The 19,243-nt window shown below is 40.0% G+C and overlaps 1 protein-coding gene across 1 annotated transcript in view; it reads left to right on the plus strand.

Annotated features, from left to right (window-relative positions):
- The window catches only part of SEMA5A (semaphorin 5A), a 365,291-nt gene that overhangs the window by 279,573 nt on the left and 66,475 nt on the right, over positions 1-19,243 (plus strand). The window contains exon 14 of the mRNA XM_038770347.1: positions 18,938-19,055. Coding sequence (XP_038626275.1) covers positions 18,938-19,055 — 118 coding nt within the window. The remainder of the gene's footprint in view (positions 1-18,937; positions 19,056-19,243) is intronic.

Here is a 19,243-nt window from a genome sequence, read left to right on the forward strand (position 1 = left end):
CAAAGTCTTAGTTTTTCGCTTAACAGAATGGAGTTTAGTATTGAAGTTGAATTTGGGTGGTTGTATCCGGCTACCCAAACTGGAATAGATTTTACCCCTGTGCCCTGGGGCTTCCAGCAGGAAGAAACAGCACCCCCCAACCCCACCAAGGCATTCCCTGAACATCATGTGAATCCACCAGACAAGCTCCACTGAATTGAGGGCAGGGATTGTAATCATTTCTTTTTATTGTAATCTGACAAGCGCTTAGAACAGTGCTTTGTGTGCAGCAAGCACTCAATAAATACCACCGAATTAATGAACCACTGTGATTAAAATTTCCCAGATTTTTGGGACCCTATTTCTCTCCTAATTTGGAAGGCAGTCTGAGTTCACACTCATCTAATCTGAGTCAATCTTTCACACATTTCCACACTGAGAGCAGGTCTACAGACAGGATGCCTGGTGGTAGCTTGTGAGAGGTTAGTATGTGGACAGAGTAAATCATTTAATCACTACAGGATATGCACCCTGGTTAGGAGCAGTGGAGACTGCCAGCAGAACTGCAAGTGGTTGAAAAGCACTGGATAGCTTCCAGCTCACCCAGGGATTTAAAAATATTATGTATCATTTCTTCTTGACATAAAGTAGTTAGGGGATATATTTTTAAGTGGTAGCACAGAGACAGGAAGATACATCAATATCAGTGCCTTCCATTCTAGGCAGTTGGGGATAATACAAAGAAACTTAAAAGATGAACCCCATCCAAAAGCATATGAACGATTGGTGACTAGCCCAAAGGCGTATATGAAACTCATCCTACAAATGGACCAGGAAATAAGGTATTCCAAATCCCAAACCAATGGAGGAAGGCACTAGCTCCAGTAGTGTGATGTGCCTTGATTTCACACATGAAAGAAGTCTCTAATCCACACCAGTGGCAAGTAATATTGTCACCAGAACCCCAAAGTGGCTTCACTCCCTTTCAGGTGGACTTTTTCTCCCATTCTCTAGTCAACACTCAGCACCATCTTTGCTCTAACTGGAAAAGCCCCACATCCCAATGAACTCGGTAAGAAGTGACATCTACTGATGGACTTTTTGGGTAGAGCAGAAATCTCTCGGAATTAAAGTTTTTTTCTGCCCCACAGAGCAGGATGTTTCTTCGTGCTAGAGCTGGCTTTTGCTGGTCTCTTTTCATTCAATCGTATTAAGTGCCTATTGTGTGCAGTGCAATGTACTAAGTGCTTGGGAAAGTATATTACACCAATAAACAGTGACATTACCTGCCCACAATGAGCTCACAGTCTAGAGCTTTTGATTTTACCGGGTTTCCAGCCCCACTGAATGCATAACTTGGGAAACCAGGTCCTACTAATGAAGTGCCTTGCCAGCACTGTTTTTTTTTTTTAACAAATGCAGTCAGGTCCTCGTGAAGATTGAGACTGGATTAAGGAATTGAGGGGCGTTTCTTCTTCATTCAAGGAGAATGGACCTCTTTATCTGTCTTCATCAGCTCTGCAGAAGGGTGGTTCTGTACAGTTCATTCAGACCTGAATCTTCCTGCCTTCTTTCTGTATGAAGTAGCATCAACAGTACAGTAAAGTATATGTTGATTCACAATGGAAATTTACATTCATTCATGCTCTCCATTATATCTGTACTTGGTTCCAAAAATTCCTTTTGATAAGAAACAGTGAGCTTTCTCAGTTGTTGATGGTTCTTCTGTGAATATGCACTGACAGATTTAGGATTTTCTGCTTGGTGGTGAGTGTTTTATTTTTTTCCAGTAAGGGTCAGGCTGTAGAGTTCAGCATGTAGGTATAATGCACTCAGGAGGAACTATTTTGGACCTTCCTCTCTAAAAATGGAAATGGTAGTCTCAAGCGCTTAGTACAGTGCTCTGCACATAGTAAGTGCTCAATAAATACGATTGATTGATTGCGAGTTTAGTCTGTGAACCTAAGATTTATTCATTTGGTTAATGAGTTTGTAAAGAGTACTTAAACCTGAAAAGCAATTGGTCTTACAAAGAGTGATATTTCTGTAGTATTAATCCTTGGTACCTACTAGTTAGCATCTTTTTGGTTCTGAGACTAATCTATACTTTCTAATTGTTCAGAACACCCGCCTTGCTTGTCTGATTGCATGACTGAAGGTTTAAATGCATCTGCATTCCCCAGTGGATTTATATGGTAACTGGTACCAAGCAGATGGCCCATATTCGTTTCAGCTAATTGTTGCGCTTTAACTGCAGCTAGTTATTTCATTTGCAGAGTGATAAAAATAGAACAAAATATCTTTGATTCAAGCAACTGGGTAATTTTCCTTTTAAAACAAAAAGGGGGTTTACCATCCTGTATTTTTCAACAAAGCCTCAAAATCAGCCATATTACGTATTCTAATAAGTAAGGCAGGGCCAAAAGTATGAGGTTTGTATTTTCTCAGACAGTGCATTTCAAGCACATTTTACTTATAATTTTGCATGTAAGTCATGTAACTTTGGTTGTGACTCCTTATTAAATATCCCAGGGGGCTATTCAGAGTAAAATCCATTAGGGAAGTAGTTGTTAGAATGTCCATTTCACGGTATCAGATGGCTTCCTGGACTCAGTTTCCATTGTTTAAATCCTCAGAATGAAAATCCTGTAGTTACAAACCATTTATTACTCTGCATCCTAGATCCCCCAACTGAAAGCTTTTACAGTTCTGTCACCAAGCAGGAAAGCTAGAGGGTGAGATAGTTGAAGTGGTTTAAACAATTTAGTTTGAGTAGTTTTATGAAGGAAACTTAAACCATCTTACCTAAATGATTTTCTGAAAGCGATTCTGGGTTAGTATGGATGGAGCAGAAAGAAATGGATTTTACCAAACTGTTTACTGTAAAACTCAGAAAGCAATTACCTCATCTGTAAAATGTGGATTAAGACTGTGAGTCCCACATGGGACATGGACTGTGTCCACCCTGATTAGCTTGTATCTACCCCAGTGCTTAGTACAGTACAATAAATACGATTGATTGATACAGTGTCTGGCACATAGTAAGTGCTCAATAAATACCATGAAAAGAAAAAAGAACCCACCAAAACTGATAACACACCTTCTTCATGCGAGCATTCATTTATTCATTCAATCATATTTATTGAGTGCTTACTGTGTGCAGAGCACTGTACTAAGCACTTGGGAAGTACAAGTTGGCAACATATAGAGACGGTCCCTACCCAACTGTGGGCTCACAGTCTAGAAGGACAAGACAGTTAGAGCACAGTGCTAGTTGTTCTCTTTCATCTTGGGTGAAATTGCTGAGGGATTGTCCACTTTCACATGAAAATTGTCCAGAAAATGGATGATAAAACACACTTTGGCTTGAGCTATCAGGATAATTAATGCCTCCAAAGCACTTCTGCCAGAAATATCCAGACAACCAACTCAAGGACATACACTTAGTATGTGCAGAGCATATACAACAAAATTAGCAAATACGTTTTCCCTTCCCATAACAAGTTTACAGTCTAGAAGGGGAGATGGACATTAGTTTGAATAGATAAATAATTTATAATCTATAATTTAAAGCTGGGTGGTTTTTTTCATCAGGAAATTTGGAGACGAAAGACTCCCAATTGCCTACCCACCTAACTGTACAAGTGATAAACTCTGCCCACTTATCTGCCTTATCCTCCTATCCAGCTTCTGGACTGTTTGGGCCATGGGTTCGGTCCTGAAGCTCTCTGGGTTGGTAGCAAGAAGCAGTGATAAAGCCAAGAGCTGGAGAAGTTCCAGATGCCATTGCCATTAGAAGAATGTGATTTTCAGAGGAGGGGCAATTATTGATATATGTGCAGACCACCTTTGTGGTGAATAATCTACCTCATGTGCTTATTTGCATTGGATGGATTGGATTAAACGCTAATGAATGGTTGACTGAGCACAGAGGGAGAAAGGTTAGGAAGAATGGCACTCCATGTCTTTAGTTGAGGTAGTGTGTCAAAGTTCTGCTGTGAAGAATGTGAGAGCAAATGGAAGAAAAAAGGAAAAAAAAAAAGACCCTTCAAAAAAGTTTGCTCCATTTGGGTATTTCTCAGCTGGTCATCCTTAATACTGATTAAGTCTAATGATTTCATTTGGGCAATTAAATTAACACATCATTAAGGTAATTATTATGGAGATTAGGTTAGCTCTGAGCATTCCTTGCTTGAGAGGTCATAGCCTTCTAAGTTAACAGGACAACACCATGATTATGTATTCACCGAGCCTGTCTTTGAATTAGATGGGAGAGACAGTGATATGGATTTGAATGAAAAGTTATGCTCTCTGATTACCTGTCCGTGGCTTCCTTAAAAATCCAGTTATAATGATAACTAATATTTCATAAATAATTCTGACCTCTAACTGCAAATCCTGATTGCAAAACAAAATCATACATCTTTAAAATTGTTGCTCCTTGTAATTAGGAAGTGTGAAATTTATTTCAGCTCTGGAGAAATACATTTTTTACTTAGTTGCATGTTTCCAGGATAAAAAAGAAGCTGGTCTCGAACACTTCTTTTCATTATATATTATAGGACTCCCAGCTTTATATTTTAATCCCTTTTAAATAAGATATTTTCTAGGGCGGACAGCCCTAGAAAGTTGGGTAGGGACTGTCTCTATATGTTGCCAACTTGTACTTCCCAAGCGCTCAGTACAGTGCTCTGCACACAGTAAGCGCTCAATAAATGTGATTGATTGATTGACCCAAAGAGTTTAGCCTTTTCTTATGCTCCACCTCTGTCAGACTTACTGCTTGTACTCTCACCCAGCTCCATCCCTCATCTTCAGCAGAATCAAGCACAACCCCCTGTTTGTTCCCATCAGCACATTCTTCAATTTACAATTCTTGTCATTTTTCCTCAGTACATTCTTCATCTGAGGTCATCTGTGAGTTCATTCTTTTCCCATTTTTAAAATTCTCTCCCCAAATGTGGTGCTTCTAGAAACGGTCCAGTTCTCTACTAATAAATGTACCCAATCAGGGCAGAGCTATACACGCAAGAACTCATTCTCTAACCACATCCTTCTTGAAGTTGTTCTACTCTGCTTGGCTTCTAGCCAAGGAATCGCTAGATCGTATCTATCTAATAGACTGTCTAATAGACAGTGTAGTCTTGCTAATGCAGACATTACAAATGGTAGGGCATCTGTGAAATATTCTGAAAGAGGACATTATATACAGTGTTATTTGCAATGTAATTTGCTACATTTTACTACATTTTAATTTCCAAAATGCTTTCAGGAGGGTTGCATTCCTGGTTTTCCTTTAGGTCATCTTGCTAAATGGATTGAAAATTGACTTAATTTTTCCTGTTCCTTGAGGATTATACCATTCCTAGGAACTGTGAGAGAAGGAGACTCTCTTCCAGACTCTTTGTCTCTCCCTTCCCACCCCCTTTCAGCTGGATCTATATCCTGGGATGTAAAGAAAGAGGCTGATCTTTGGAAGGGGTCAAATTCTTGGCCTGGCCTGCACAGCAGCAACTGGAAATAGACTTCTGCCTGTTTACTCTTTTATCGTACTCTCCCAAACGTTTAGTACATTGCTCGGCATGCAGTAAGCACTCAGTAAATATGATAGTCTGGCTGACTGACAACCAGAATGAGAGTAGGCAAAGCCCTATACAAATATGTGGAGAGAGTGGAGAAATAAGAAACTCACATGCCATCTTTGTGTATATCTGAGCTGGTCCCTGTCCCCATTTGGCATGTTTTCTCCACGTTTACATATACCCATAGGTATACATGCCCACGTGACCTGACGAACCCTCAAGGATGCAGCACGTTTGTATAGAGGGTCTATTCTGCCCTGACTGCCAGCCTTGGACACAAGCTGGCTCTGCTAGTCCCTTAATAGGAGCAAAGAATTAGGCACCACCAATTCAGTCTTAGCATTATAAGTCATGCCTTTTGTTTTTGAGGCATGAATCTTGGTCCTTCGCCCTCTTCAAGAAATGGAACTCAGACAATCAAATGGAAGCTTAAATAGAAATATTATCTGGCATGATATTTCCTGCCAGATCTTTATAAATTTGGGTCTATTTAGTGTAAGGTGAAGGATGTAGCTGAAATAACCTTATAATTATAGAATTTTAACAAGGAAGTTGTGTCTCATAGGCAGATGCAGTACTTCCTGACCTTTCTCAATGACTCACACTTTAATGTAAAAATCTATTAATTTACCCTTAGCCAAGAAGCCCACAAGAGGACTTTGACACAGAAGCCTATGATAGTTAAACTGTCCTGATGAGACAATTAATCACCATTTCCAACTCCCTATTCAAAGCCTGCCATAGATTTAGTTGGAAAAGACATAAAAAAGCTTCATTGTCAGTTATCATCCCTACCAAGTCAGCCTTCACACAGTCAACATTCCTGCACTGAAGTGGTGGCTTTGATATGCCTGTTTACCCAGGTAAAAGGTGTACATTTTCAAAATTCCTGTGTCATCACTACTTCCCAAAGTACCAGGTCAATCTGTCAATGGTGGTAAACCGGCCCAAAGGGACATTGCAGTCCAAAGGAAGGAATCACTTCAGAGCCCTTTTATTTGTATATTTTTCTATTGTACTATTGTACAGTATTGTACTATCTTCCTCAGGGGCAGGTAGTAGTGCCACAGAATGAATCAGCTCTTTTTAGATCATAGGGTCACAATTCCACCACTTCAGTGGATTAATCACATAGCTTGACATTTTGCTGCTGACTGGATAATAACAACTTGCTAGTAATTTCCAAAAAAAATGGTCTTGGCTCGTCAGGAGACATGGTACTCAACAGCAATCTCACACTTCAGCATTCGTTTGTACAAAACCAAAAAAGCTCCATGTGTGTATTTGATATTTGATATGCATGAAGTTTGAGTCCTTACAGGGCAAGTTATGATAGAATAAGCATGCTAGCCTCCTGTTACCCAGAAGAAGCACCTACTTTATGCAGAATACTGGACTATGCACTTGGAAATATATGACAAAAGTAAATGATATATCTTGTCAAGGCTTGAGAAGTTTACAGTCTATGACATGGAGGAGGCATCGATTGCCAAGTATACAGTTGATAAAAAGAGTAAGAGAATAGAAGCAAATAGAAGTGGGATTGCAGAGGGGGATGATGGGATATCATGACCAGAAAATTGGAGATGATATAAGAAATACCTCCAACAGTTCCAGCGCTGCCAGTTTTATTCTGGAATTTGGCCCTGAAGGGAAGAAAGAATAGCTCTGAAGATACTGTTTTGAGAAGCTGCAAAGCCTAGCAGAAAGAGCATTGGCCTGGGAGTTGGGGACCTGGATTCCAGTCCCAGGTCCTTACTTACCTCTGTGTGACCTTGGGCAAATCACCTTTTTTCTCTATGCCTTGAGTTCCATCATCTTTAGAATGGGGATTCAGTATCTGTTCTCTCTCCTACTTAGACTGAGCCCCATGTGGGATCTGATTAGCTTGTATAATAATAATAATAGTTATTATTATGGTATTTGTTAAGTGTTTACTATGTGCCAGGCACCGTTCTAAGTGCTGGGGTAGATGCAAGATAATCGGAATGGACATGGTCCCTGTCCCACATAGGGCTCACAGTCTTAATCCCCATTTTACAGATAAGGGAACTGAGACACAGAGAAGTTAAGTGACTTGCCGAAGGACACATAACAGACAACTGGTGGAGCTGGGATTAGAACCCATTACCTTCTGACTCCTAGTCCCATGCTCTAGCATGGGAGCCCCACGTGGGATCTGATTAGTTTGTATCTATCCTGGTGCTTATTACAGTGCTTGGCACATAGTAAGTACACATAGAGAATCAGCGTGGCTCAGTGAAAAGAGCCCGGGCTTTGGAGTCAGAGGTCATTGGTTCAAATCCCAGCTCCGTCAGTTGTCAGCTGTGTGACTTTGGGCAAGTCACTTAGCTTCTCTATGCCTCAGTTACCTCATCTGTAAAATGGGGATTAAGACTGTGAGCCCCCCGTGGGACAGCCTGATCCCCTTGTAACCTCCCCAGCTTTGCACACATAGTAAGTGTTTAATAAATGCCCTCAAAAAAAAGTACTTAACAAAAACCACAATTATTATTATGATCATATTGTAGGTACAATGAGGCCAAGGGTGACCTTGTGTGTGGTCATTTGCACGAGCGCATTAATTAATAGACAGTGTAGTCTTGCTAATGCAGACATTACAAATGGCAGGACATCTATGAAATATTCTGAAAAAGGACATTATATGCAGTGTTATTTACAATCATATTAAGGCTTACTGTGTGCAGAACACTGTACTAAGCGCTTGGGAAAGTACAATTCAACGTGTGCATATATGTGCCCTATTGCTGGTAGTATTTGGATATTCATTCAATCATATTTATTGAGCACTTACTGTGTGCAGAGCACTGTACTAAGCATTTGGAAAGTACAGTTCAGCTATAAAGAGAGACAGTCCCTTCCCACACCGGGCTTACAGTGTAGAAGGGGGAAAACAGACATCAAAACAAGTAAAACAGGCATAAATTTAAATAAATAGAATTATAGTTATGTATACATCAAAACTAGTAAACAGACATCAATATAAATAAAGAGAATTATAGGAATATGCATATATACAAGTGCTGTGGTGCAGAGAGGGGGGAAGAGCAAAAGGGAGTCGAGGTGACGAGGAATGGAGGGGGAGCTGAGGAAAAGTGGGGCTAAGTCTGGGAAGGCCTCTTGGGGAAGGTGAGCCTTCATTAGGGCTTTGAAGTGGCAAGAAGAGTGTCTGGTTGATTTTAAGAGGGAGGGCATTCCAAGCCAGAGGTAGGACGTGGTCCAGGGGTCGATGGCAGGACAGGCGAGATCGAGGCATAGTGAAAAGGTTAGCGCTACAGGAGCGAAGTGTGAGGGCTGGGATGTAGGAGGAGAGAAGGGAGATGAGGTAAGAAGGGGCAAGATGATGGAGAGCTTTGAAGCCAAGAGTGAGGAGTTTTTGTTTGATAAAGTGGGCATTCAAGAGAATTGTCCAAATGTGAGAAGCAGCTTGACCTAGTGGACAGAGCACGGGCCTGGGACTCAGAAGGACCTGGGTTCTACTTCTGGCTCTGCCGCTTCTGGGCTGTATAACTTTGGGCAGGTCACCTTACTTCTCTGTGCCTGTTACCGCGTCTGGGAAATGTGGAATTAAGACGGTGAGCCCTTTATGGGGCAGGGACTGTGCCCAGCCTGATGACCTTTTATCTACGGTGCCTGGCATATAGTAAGTGCTTAACAAATACCATCAAAAATTTCAAAAAATAATTAGTAGTTAAGGTTTCACTATACCTTTTTGTTAATGTTTTTTGTGTGTATGCATTCAGTACATTTCTTTGACCAGTTCGCACTGGTCAGACGAGGAGATAACAGGTCCTGAATTGACAGCTGTTGTTGTTTTTTTTTTACAGCAACTTGGAGACCTTGAGATTTCTATGGCCCCCTGTGTCACAGTGTGTTATAGAGTTATTAGGAAAGTGGTGGTGAAGGAAGGAGAAACAAGAAGCTGAGGCAGCTCAGTGGCAAGCGGTAGCTAGTCAAACAGAGCCTCAGAGGTCATAGCACATGCTGGGCTTTGAACACTCTGCTGTTGATTTTTGGTTTATTTCTTTTTTATATAGTTATAAAGTGAGGCAGAGAAAGGAAATAAAGAGAAGTCAGGGGCAATGTATTTTTGACATTTACAAACTACTAGTGATTTCTAAAGAATAGGGTTCTGTCACATGGGGAGAACTGGGAACAGAATAAAAAATATTTTTCAAACTGTAGAAACGGTTGGGAGGAAAAGGAGTGAAAGCAGGAGAAACAGTGTGGGAGACTGTCTATAGAGAAAGGCATGTGAATACAATTCCAATGGCTCTGGGATTCACTGTTTATTGCTTTAGATAAGATTCGTTGAGCACTCCCTGTGGGCAGAGCACAGTTTGGAATTTAGTAGAGGAATTAGAAAGGAAACCACAGAGATTACAAGCTAATGAGGGATGCAGAACTTAGATACATCTAGCTAGCTAGATGATGAAAGCTGTTCCTAGAATTTGCATTTGGTGAGGGTGAGTGCTTTCTCGAGATGTGGTTGTGATTGAAAAGACCTTTAACACTGTTAGACTCCAAAGCTCTTTTTCCACAGCATTGAAATTAGGACTGCTTAGCAGTTTTCCTCCAAAGAAGGGCTAAAACTATTTGTTACCCTGTGATCCAAAGAGAATACGGCATCAAATCCTCCAGCTTTGAGTTGGGTGTTGTGCGAAGATTGCAGAGACCGTGGCTGATCCAAATTCCTAAACAAGATAATGACCTAAATTCGGATTTAATCGGCACCACAAATTGAACAGAATAACAGAAAATGCCGACATTGTGCTTTTAAAGGAAATATTTAGTATTATTAAGGTTCAAAACTTCAGGTGCCAATCTGATGAATTTCAGTTATCAGCTTTAAAGTGGTCAGTCACCTTACTTCCAGGTACCTCACCTTGCTACTCTCCTACCCAGCCCTCACACTTCGCTCCTAAGCTAACTTTCTCACTGTACCTCAGTCTTATCTCTTTGCCAACCACTCACCCACATCCTGCCTCTGGCCTGACCACCCTCCCTCTTCATATCCAACAGACAATTACTCTCCTCATCTTCAAAGCCTTATTGAAGACTTTTAGACTGTGAGCCCACTGTTGGGTAGGGACTGTCTCTATATGTTGCCAATTTGTACTTCCCAAGCGCTTAGTACAGTGCTCTGCACATAGTAAGCGCTCAATAAATACAATTGATGATGATGATGATGAAGGCACATCTCCTCCAAGAGGCCTTCCCTGACTAAGGCCTTTTTTCTTTAATTCCACTCCCTTCTGTGGCACCTGACTTTTCCCCTTTATTTATCTCCTCTCCCTTCCCCACAACCCTTATTTATGCAGATCAGTAATTTATTCATTTATATTAATGTCTGTCTCCCTCTCTAGATGATAAGTTCATGTGGGCAGGAAATGTCTGTTTTATGGTTTTATTGTACTCTCCCAACCACTTAGTACAATGCTGTGCAGACTGTGAGCCCACTGTTGGGTAGGGATCGTCTCTATATGTTGCCAACTTGTACTTCCCAAGCGCTTAGTACAGTGCTCTGCACACAGTAAGCGTTCAATAAATACGATTGAATGAATGAATGAATGAAATAACTATGACCGATTGATTGATTACCTTTCTCAGCCATGCAGTCCCTTAAAAGTTTACTGTCATGGTTGGAGAAGGATTTAGCCTAAAAATCACCCCAAATGAACTTGACTTATCTTCCCTCTCACCCACATATGGCTTAAGCAGAGAGAAATACTTTATGATGTCCAAGCTTTTTTCGCTGGGTGGCAGAGAAGCACTGCACATTACAGTAATGTGATGTAGAGAAGCAGCATAGCATGGGCTTGTGAGTCAGAGGTCATGGGTTCAAATCCCAGTTCCACCAATTGCCAGCTGTGTGACTTTGGGCAAGTCACTTAACTTCCCTGTGCCTCAGTTACCTCAACTGTAAAATGGGGATTAAGACTGTGAGCCCCACGTGGGACAACCTGATCACTTTGTATCCTCCCCAGCACTTAAAACAGTGCTTTGCGCATAGTAAGTGCTTAACAAATGCCATCATCATTATTACTATTATTATTGTTATTATTATTGCAGCAAGGCAAAACCTGAATTTCCTTTCCTGTTTTTTTCTGAGGAGACTCTGACCCCATCCTTGGGGTTTGGGGCTTTGCCAGGATTGGCATAGGCACCAGTCTCCTCCCAGAATATCCAAATAGCTCCAGCTTGTAATACAGTGCCTGGCACGTGGTAAGTGCTAAACAAATACCACAATTATTATTATTATCCTGGGACATTTTGCTGCTTTGCATTATAGGGTTTGTAGTCCAAGCTCCCTTCTCGGCAAGGCTCCTGCCAACGATTGTTAAACATCCTATTTTGACTTTGGCCTGGTTTTCTAACAAATTTGCTGTACCAACACCTACTATTAATGATGCCATTTGATGATAAAAATGTCTCACACTCAATTCTGGTGAAACTACCGGAAAAGCTAGTTGTGGGTAGGGAGCATGGCTACCAACTCTGTTATATTGTACTCTCCCAAGCGCTTTGTACAGTTGCTCTCTCCATTTTGCCATGCTGCTCCTCTATACACTGCCTTCGTGCTTGCTTGAGATATATATGCAAGTAGTCATGCATATGGCCAAAAAAGTGGGCCAGTAAAGGCAAGTTCTCATCTCTCATCAAGACTGTAAGCTCCAATGTGTCTATGAACTCTGTTTGTTGTAATCTCCCGAGCATTTAGTACAGTGATCTGCACACATTAAGTGCTCAATAAATACCGTGATTGATTAATAGAAAGCAGCAATTGAGGTGATTATTTATTCAGTCAGTCAGTCGTATTTATTGAGCACTTACTGTGGGCAGAGCATTGTACTAAGCGCTTGGAAAGTACAATGTGGCAACGGGTAGAGACGATTCCTACCCAACAACGGGCTCAATTATGAACAGCAATTTGTTGTGATTGCTGCCATCCAAAAGTGTGCATTTATTTTAAGTTTATAGCATCAACTGAGTTCTAGCTGTGACTGTAAACTTTGTCTTCTGCCTGAGCAAAAACAACCAGCCAACATACCAAAAATATAAATGTTCTGACTAAGGTGAGATTAACTGGGAGATGTCATGGCTCAGAGGACTTGTTCCTAGTATATAATGCAGATCCTGTGTCCCTGAACTTTCCTGAAATATCCTACTTTGCTGATGTAAGTTTATGGTCATCTTAGGTGTACAGGTTAACATGCCATCCACCTATAGACACACTGAGGTGTTTTTCACTAGCTCAGTTTTCAGTAGCTTCTTAGGTCTGGTGTCCTAAAATAAGCTGAGTTGAGGTGGGTGCTCCCCTTTTCTTCTGGAGAAAATGTCACCGCGAGATGGCCAAGATTGGGATTGAGTTGATTGAAGCACACTGGAATTAGCAGGAGAAAACAGTGTGAGGCTGCATTCCGAATGGAGATGTCCAGCACTGTTGGCATCAAATCTCAAATGAAAGGAGAGCTCTCAAGACAAGCTAGAATTTCTGGACTCCAGAAATACATTTGGTTTTGTTCTTGGCACTTGAGCCTCTTGTGGCTTCCTTCTCTCTTGGTTTCCCCTGCTAGCACCTTTAGGACATGTGCAATGGAAAGCGTAACATTGAAAAAAATCTTTTCAGCCAAAGGACTGCTGGTTTTCAGGCTGTGTGTGGAAATAAAAGTTATGTTTGACAGTTTCATTCCGCTTCAGTCAAGGGTTGCAAATCAGTAATTTGAGAAGAAAAAATGTGAAAAAACACATGAATAATCTCAGACTTTTAAAACCACTGTTTTAGTAATAGTCTGGGTAATAATCCAGTATGTTGGCATTTAAAACATAGACAGTGATTAAAATACAATTTCATTAAGTTCATTGGAAAAATCATAACGTGCAGCATGAATTATTTAATACATTCAGAGAGGTATGCATGAGGAATAAGCAAGCATTTTTTCTAATTAATCATATATTTGTTTATGGACCACCAAATCTAGTTTAAATAATTTATTCTCCTAGGACTTCAGTTCAACCATTTGTGAAATGAATATATAGTCCTTCTAACTTATAGGGCTGAACCCCTAATAAATTAATGCTGATGAATTTCTGGTGAATGCTTAGATGGAATAACCAGTCTAAGCAAGTTAATTCACACTGGAAATCTTAAATTTATTTCATTAGGTAAATTTGAAGTAAAAATACAACCATTGCTACTTGAAACCAGTTAATGTTACAGTGTGTTATTGTTTCTTAATAAGAAGCAGCGAGACTTAGGGGAAAGAGCCTGGGTTTGGGAGTCAGAGGTCGTGGGTTCTAATACCGGCTCCGGCACTTATCAGCTGTGTGACTTTGGGAAAGCCACTTAACTTCTCTGTGCCTCAGTTACCTCATCTGTAAAATGGGGATTATGACTGTGAACCCCACATGGGACACCCTGATTATCTTGTATCTACCCCAGTGCTTAGAACAGTGCTTGGCACATAGTAAGCACTTAACAAATACCACCATTATTATTATTATTATGTATTAAGTTCTCACTATATGCCGATTACTGTGCTAAGCACTGGGCTAAATACACGATAATGAGCTTTTTGGCATTGTCTGGTGGCCGTTTACCCCAGGGCTCAGCCATACTGAACAGATTTACACCTAATACTCTGTTTTCAATACAGGAAGAGAAATAGACCTTGAAGAAAAGATCACCCACCTGCAGCAGACCTTCCCTTTCTTCTTTTTCAGAGTCATAACCTATGTCTCTAAATGTTGCCAACGTATACTTCCCAAGCGCTTAGTACAGTGCTTTGCACACAGTAAGTGCTCAATAAATATGATTGAATGAATGAATGAATACTTAAACCAGTACTCGGCTGACTCGTTCACTCCTGTTCTTCTCCCTGAATCTTCAAGAAGCAATCAGGGAAATTCTTTGAGAGTTCTGTTAAATACTCTGTTGAGTTTGCTTACATATGAAGCATTTAAACTAATGGACCTCATGAATTTAGAATGGTTAAGATTATGGTGGGTCTATTTTTGCTGTTGAGCTGCTGACATTCTTAAAAACAGTTTTCCTCATTGACTTTTCCCTACCACCAAGTCCAAAACGACAGCTACATTTGAATACTCCAGCACACTGTCTTTGGATAGCATGGGCAGTGCAACTCAATTTTATGTCTGATCGTAGAGTACACAAAGGGGAGTTTATTTTTGTGAATTTAGTATAGCCTGAGTCAACATCACTAAGAGAGATGCGGCTTTATAAGTGGCCCACTCAAGTATTTTCAGAATTATTCTTTCACTCAGTTTTTAAATTGTTGTTTATCTTCAGGTAGTTATTTCTCAAAAAAACAAAGGGTGTTTGCTTGGCTTCATTTCATCTCTAATCGGTCAGGCTCATCCCCACATCTCTTGTGCTAGATTGCTCCTAAAGCTTATACCTAAATCTCTAAGATCCATTAGAGAATGCATGTGACAGTGAAGGTAATCGACCACTCTAGAGTGAGATTTTAAAGCCCAAAGAACACATTTTCTTCCCATTGGTTGTTCCCATATACAAATTTGTTTTTATCCCAAACAATTAATGAACACTCAAGATATGCTTTCAAAAATTAATTTTTAGGGCTCTAAAATTAGGAGTATTGAAATTAAGTTGTCATACATTTTAACCAGTTTTCAAAAACTGTACTTCTATTCTGCTTTTGAATCCATCCACTCCTAAGACTTGTCACCAAGAATATACAAAAAAAAAAATCTTGGTTTTTCACATTTCAGATTCAGGCAAGTCAAGTATTAAGAGTTTTATTCTTTGCAAGTATCTGCTCTCTTTCCTCCAAATCCATATCAAACAATGTTGTTACCATTTCTGCCAATTTCCTTTCACTCACTCACACATTCAATTGTATTTATTGAATGATTACTGTGTGCAAAGCACTGTACTAAACACTTGAGAGAGTCCAGTATAACAACAAACAGACACATACATTCCTGCCCACAAATGGGGAAATTTGAGACAAGGCTTAAGAGGCTGCAGCAACTAATTAGAAGCCAGAATTCTGCTCTTAAGCTTTGATGAATGCTCCTATATTTGATCATACTGAGTTAAGCCTTTGTGAGCTCCACCTTTGGGAAGAAATGCATCAGTGGCTGCCAAAGTATTTCTTGTTAAAGTGTGAAATCTACCATGTACTGAACAAATGCATGATGTATATTACGCCAATATATAGGACATGATATTGCTAGCCCAAAACTTAATAGTTTACAATAGTAATCCTCTAAAACAGCGTTGAAATTTGAAATCACAGCTTGTAATTTCAAGTTTTATATTATTTGTGTTAATTTTACACTTCTCAATAATAATAATAATGATGGCATTTATTAAGCGCTTACTATGTGCTAAGCACTGTTTTAAGTGCTGGGGGGATACAAGGTGATCAGGCTGTCCCACGGGGGGGCTCACAGTCAATTCCCATTTTACAGATGAGGTAACTGAGGCACAGAGAAGTGAAGAGACTTGCCCAAAGTCACCCGGTTGACAATTGGCGGAGCTGGGATTTGAACCCATGACCACTGATTCCAAAGCCCGTGCTCTCCCCACTGAGCCACGCTGCTTCTTGTTTGAATCAGTTTAGCTTTTTTCTGTCTTCAGAATGGAGATTTAGAATGAATAATCTTTGCCTCATGTCTATACTGTCCTGGCTTATCCCTTCAGTATATCTCCTCAGTTCCATTAAGGTAATAGGTAAAGGAGCTTAGGAAGTCTTTTCTTGAAGAATCTTAATATAACAATATTTGAATAAGTAAAGTGTTCAGATTGTTTCCTTTAACTTCGAGTTGTGGTTAGCAAAACAATAAGCAGTTCTTCCGTAATGTGATCGCTGTGTTCTTGATTAATTTTGCATTAAGGATACATTACATTGAATGCATGGCTAGATTGTCACCAGGTGTATAGCCACAGCCATTTCTCTTTACACCAAGCCTAGTGTCAATTAGTGGATTGTGTTACATTCAGACAGTGCCATGATTTTTTGACAGTATTCATCCTTATTTACATAATGCAAGTACATATTATAGCAACTCCGACTGTCGCTGTAAAACTCCCTGTCAGCGCCCAGGCTCTTAATCCGAGAATCTCAAATCCAGGACCCTATCATACATGTAGCCTTTGTGTCATATACGGATGCAGACCTTGGGAGATATTCTGCTACATTTTTGGATAACACAGGCAACATAACTTTGCCTTGATGAATGCAATAGATTTCAGGCTAGGAAGGAACTTTCTAAAACTCACGTGTGGAAGCCAATGTTTCTGTTTAAACACAGCACGGTAGGGTGAGGGCTAAATCAGTGGTGTGTTTGAACACGTACATAGTCTTGTCCTATTTAATATTCATAATTTCAAAGTAAATCACAGTGATAAGTATTATGGTACTAGAAGAAGCCAGAAATCTTCAATTTATTCCCTGGTAATCCAGAATTCATGGAAACCAATGGTAATAAACTTGAAATCATTTTCAAATTTCTAGAAAATCTGAAAAGTTTGTCTTCCTGCCTAATGTATTTGTCTCATGACTCCATTGATACAGGAATGTACACTTTGCCTCCTTGACTGTCTGTAGTTTTAAAGTGTAAGATCTGCCAAGTGGATTGTCTTCAAACCATAAAGAGTAGTACACTGTGGATTTCTAGCCAAGGACCCTCTTTAAGTTCAGATGCTCCTGAACTCAGACAAGATGAGGACTAAACAAGAATAAATTGAGCTTCTTTCACTTAAAGAAATGATAAGGATATATTTTTATAATGCTCTCCAAACAGTGATGGTGAGGAAAACATTCTAAAGTGGTAAAAGAGAAGTGGAAAAGTTTCCTAATCCCATGGTATTCCTTTTAACAGCAACTCCACAGTTTTCCATATATATCACTTTAAAATGAACCTCAGTTCCAAAAATAATATATTGAAATTGAGCATGCAGAAAAGTACTCTTGAATTCATAACATAAAATATGGAATATCACTCCATTAAAATCCCCTGCAGACCTTTTTAATGCAGAATAAACAGTTTCATATATGGAATATGTATTTATACATGTATATATACACATATCCTGAATAGGAAAAATGCTAATTTTAACATTTTGTGAAGTTATGAATTTGAAGAATTATTGACATTAAAGAAGGCACAAGATGTGTGTGTGTGTGTGTGTGTGTGTGTGTTTTAAAACAATATGCAATAGCCAAGACTGTATATTGTTTTTCAGACTTTGAATCCAGAAGTCTACCCTGGGTGGAAAAATGACAGTGTTTTTGGATTAATATTTCTGTTTGCATCAATGCTGTGATGCAGAGTATTAGGGGTTCCTTATTATCTTAGTGAGAGAATAAGAAGTAATTTGTGTTTTTGATTCATCTTTTGAGTATAGTTATAGTATAATGAACGTCTTGGAGCATTTGCATTGAAAGAATTGTACAGTGCAATATTAAACACACATTTCATCAATAATAGATGTGTCACTAGCTCTGCATTTGAAGGAAGAGTCTTTATAATGCGGCATTCGGAGCTCATCTTGCAAAACTATATCATGCTCAGATCTGATTTTATTTCTTTTAGACAAGATGGAAGATGAGAAACAAAAGTCCTTCTGGTCATTCTGGGTCAGATTATTAAACCATCTTGAATTTATAAAAATGTAGCCTAGAAATCAGACATGTATAAGAGAAATCCTCATATGGGCTAGTAGTAGTGGAAAGAGCACTGGTCTAGAAATCAGAAGATCTGAGTTCTAATACCAGCTCTGCCAGTTCCCTGCTGTGTGACCTAGAGCAAGTTTCTTAACCTCTCTGTCCCTCAGTCTCCTCAACCATAAAATGGGGATTCGATGCCTGTTCTCCCTCTTCCTTAGACTGTGAGCCCCATGTGGGATAGGGCGTGTGTTTGATCTGATTATCCCAGTATTTAGAACAGTGCCCGACACACCATAAGTGCTTAACAAATACAATTTTTTTTCATTCAATCATATTTATTGAGCACTTACTGTGTGCAGAGCACTGTACTAAGCACTTGGGAAGTACAAGTTGACAACGTATAGAGGCGGTCCCTACCCAACAGTGGGCTCACAGTCTAGAAGTATTTTTTTTAGAAAGAGTGTGGTTGAACTCCTCCAGGAGTTAGGAAATCCGCATAAGAAGTCAAGTCCCAAACTGAAACGGGCTGAGCCGGCTCCAATCCAGTCATGGAAACACAAGTATCTACCACAAAATTAATCTTTCATTAGTCTCTTTGGGAGTGGGTTGACCTGCCATGGGCAGCCGTTCCCTACATGTTGAGTTTGTGCACCTAGAAGGTACCCTGATTTTGACCTTTGGTGTTTGTATTTGCAGCGCTTGTATCGGAGCCCAGGATCCTTACTGTGGCTGGGATGTGGTGATGAAGAAATGCACGACCTTGGAAGAGAGTCTAAGCATGAGTCAGTGGGAACAGAGCATTTCCGTTTGTCCAGTAAGTACTAGAACAGTCAATGGCCTCTTAAAGTGCTCTGATTGCGTGCCAATCTCAGGAAAACAAATCTCTGTTAGTATTTCCTAGCCTTACATTCATAACTTCATCCAAGCCATGCTGCTTCAGGCCCTTCTTTTGCTGATCGTGTTTGTGCTCTGCAGACTTGTGTAGTGCTGCGTTCACTGACC

The sequence above is a fragment of the Tachyglossus aculeatus genome, chromosome X3 (assembly GCF_015852505.1).
Source record: "Tachyglossus aculeatus isolate mTacAcu1 chromosome X3, mTacAcu1.pri, whole genome shotgun sequence".
Lineage (NCBI taxonomy): Eukaryota > Metazoa > Chordata > Mammalia > Monotremata > Tachyglossidae > Tachyglossus > Tachyglossus aculeatus.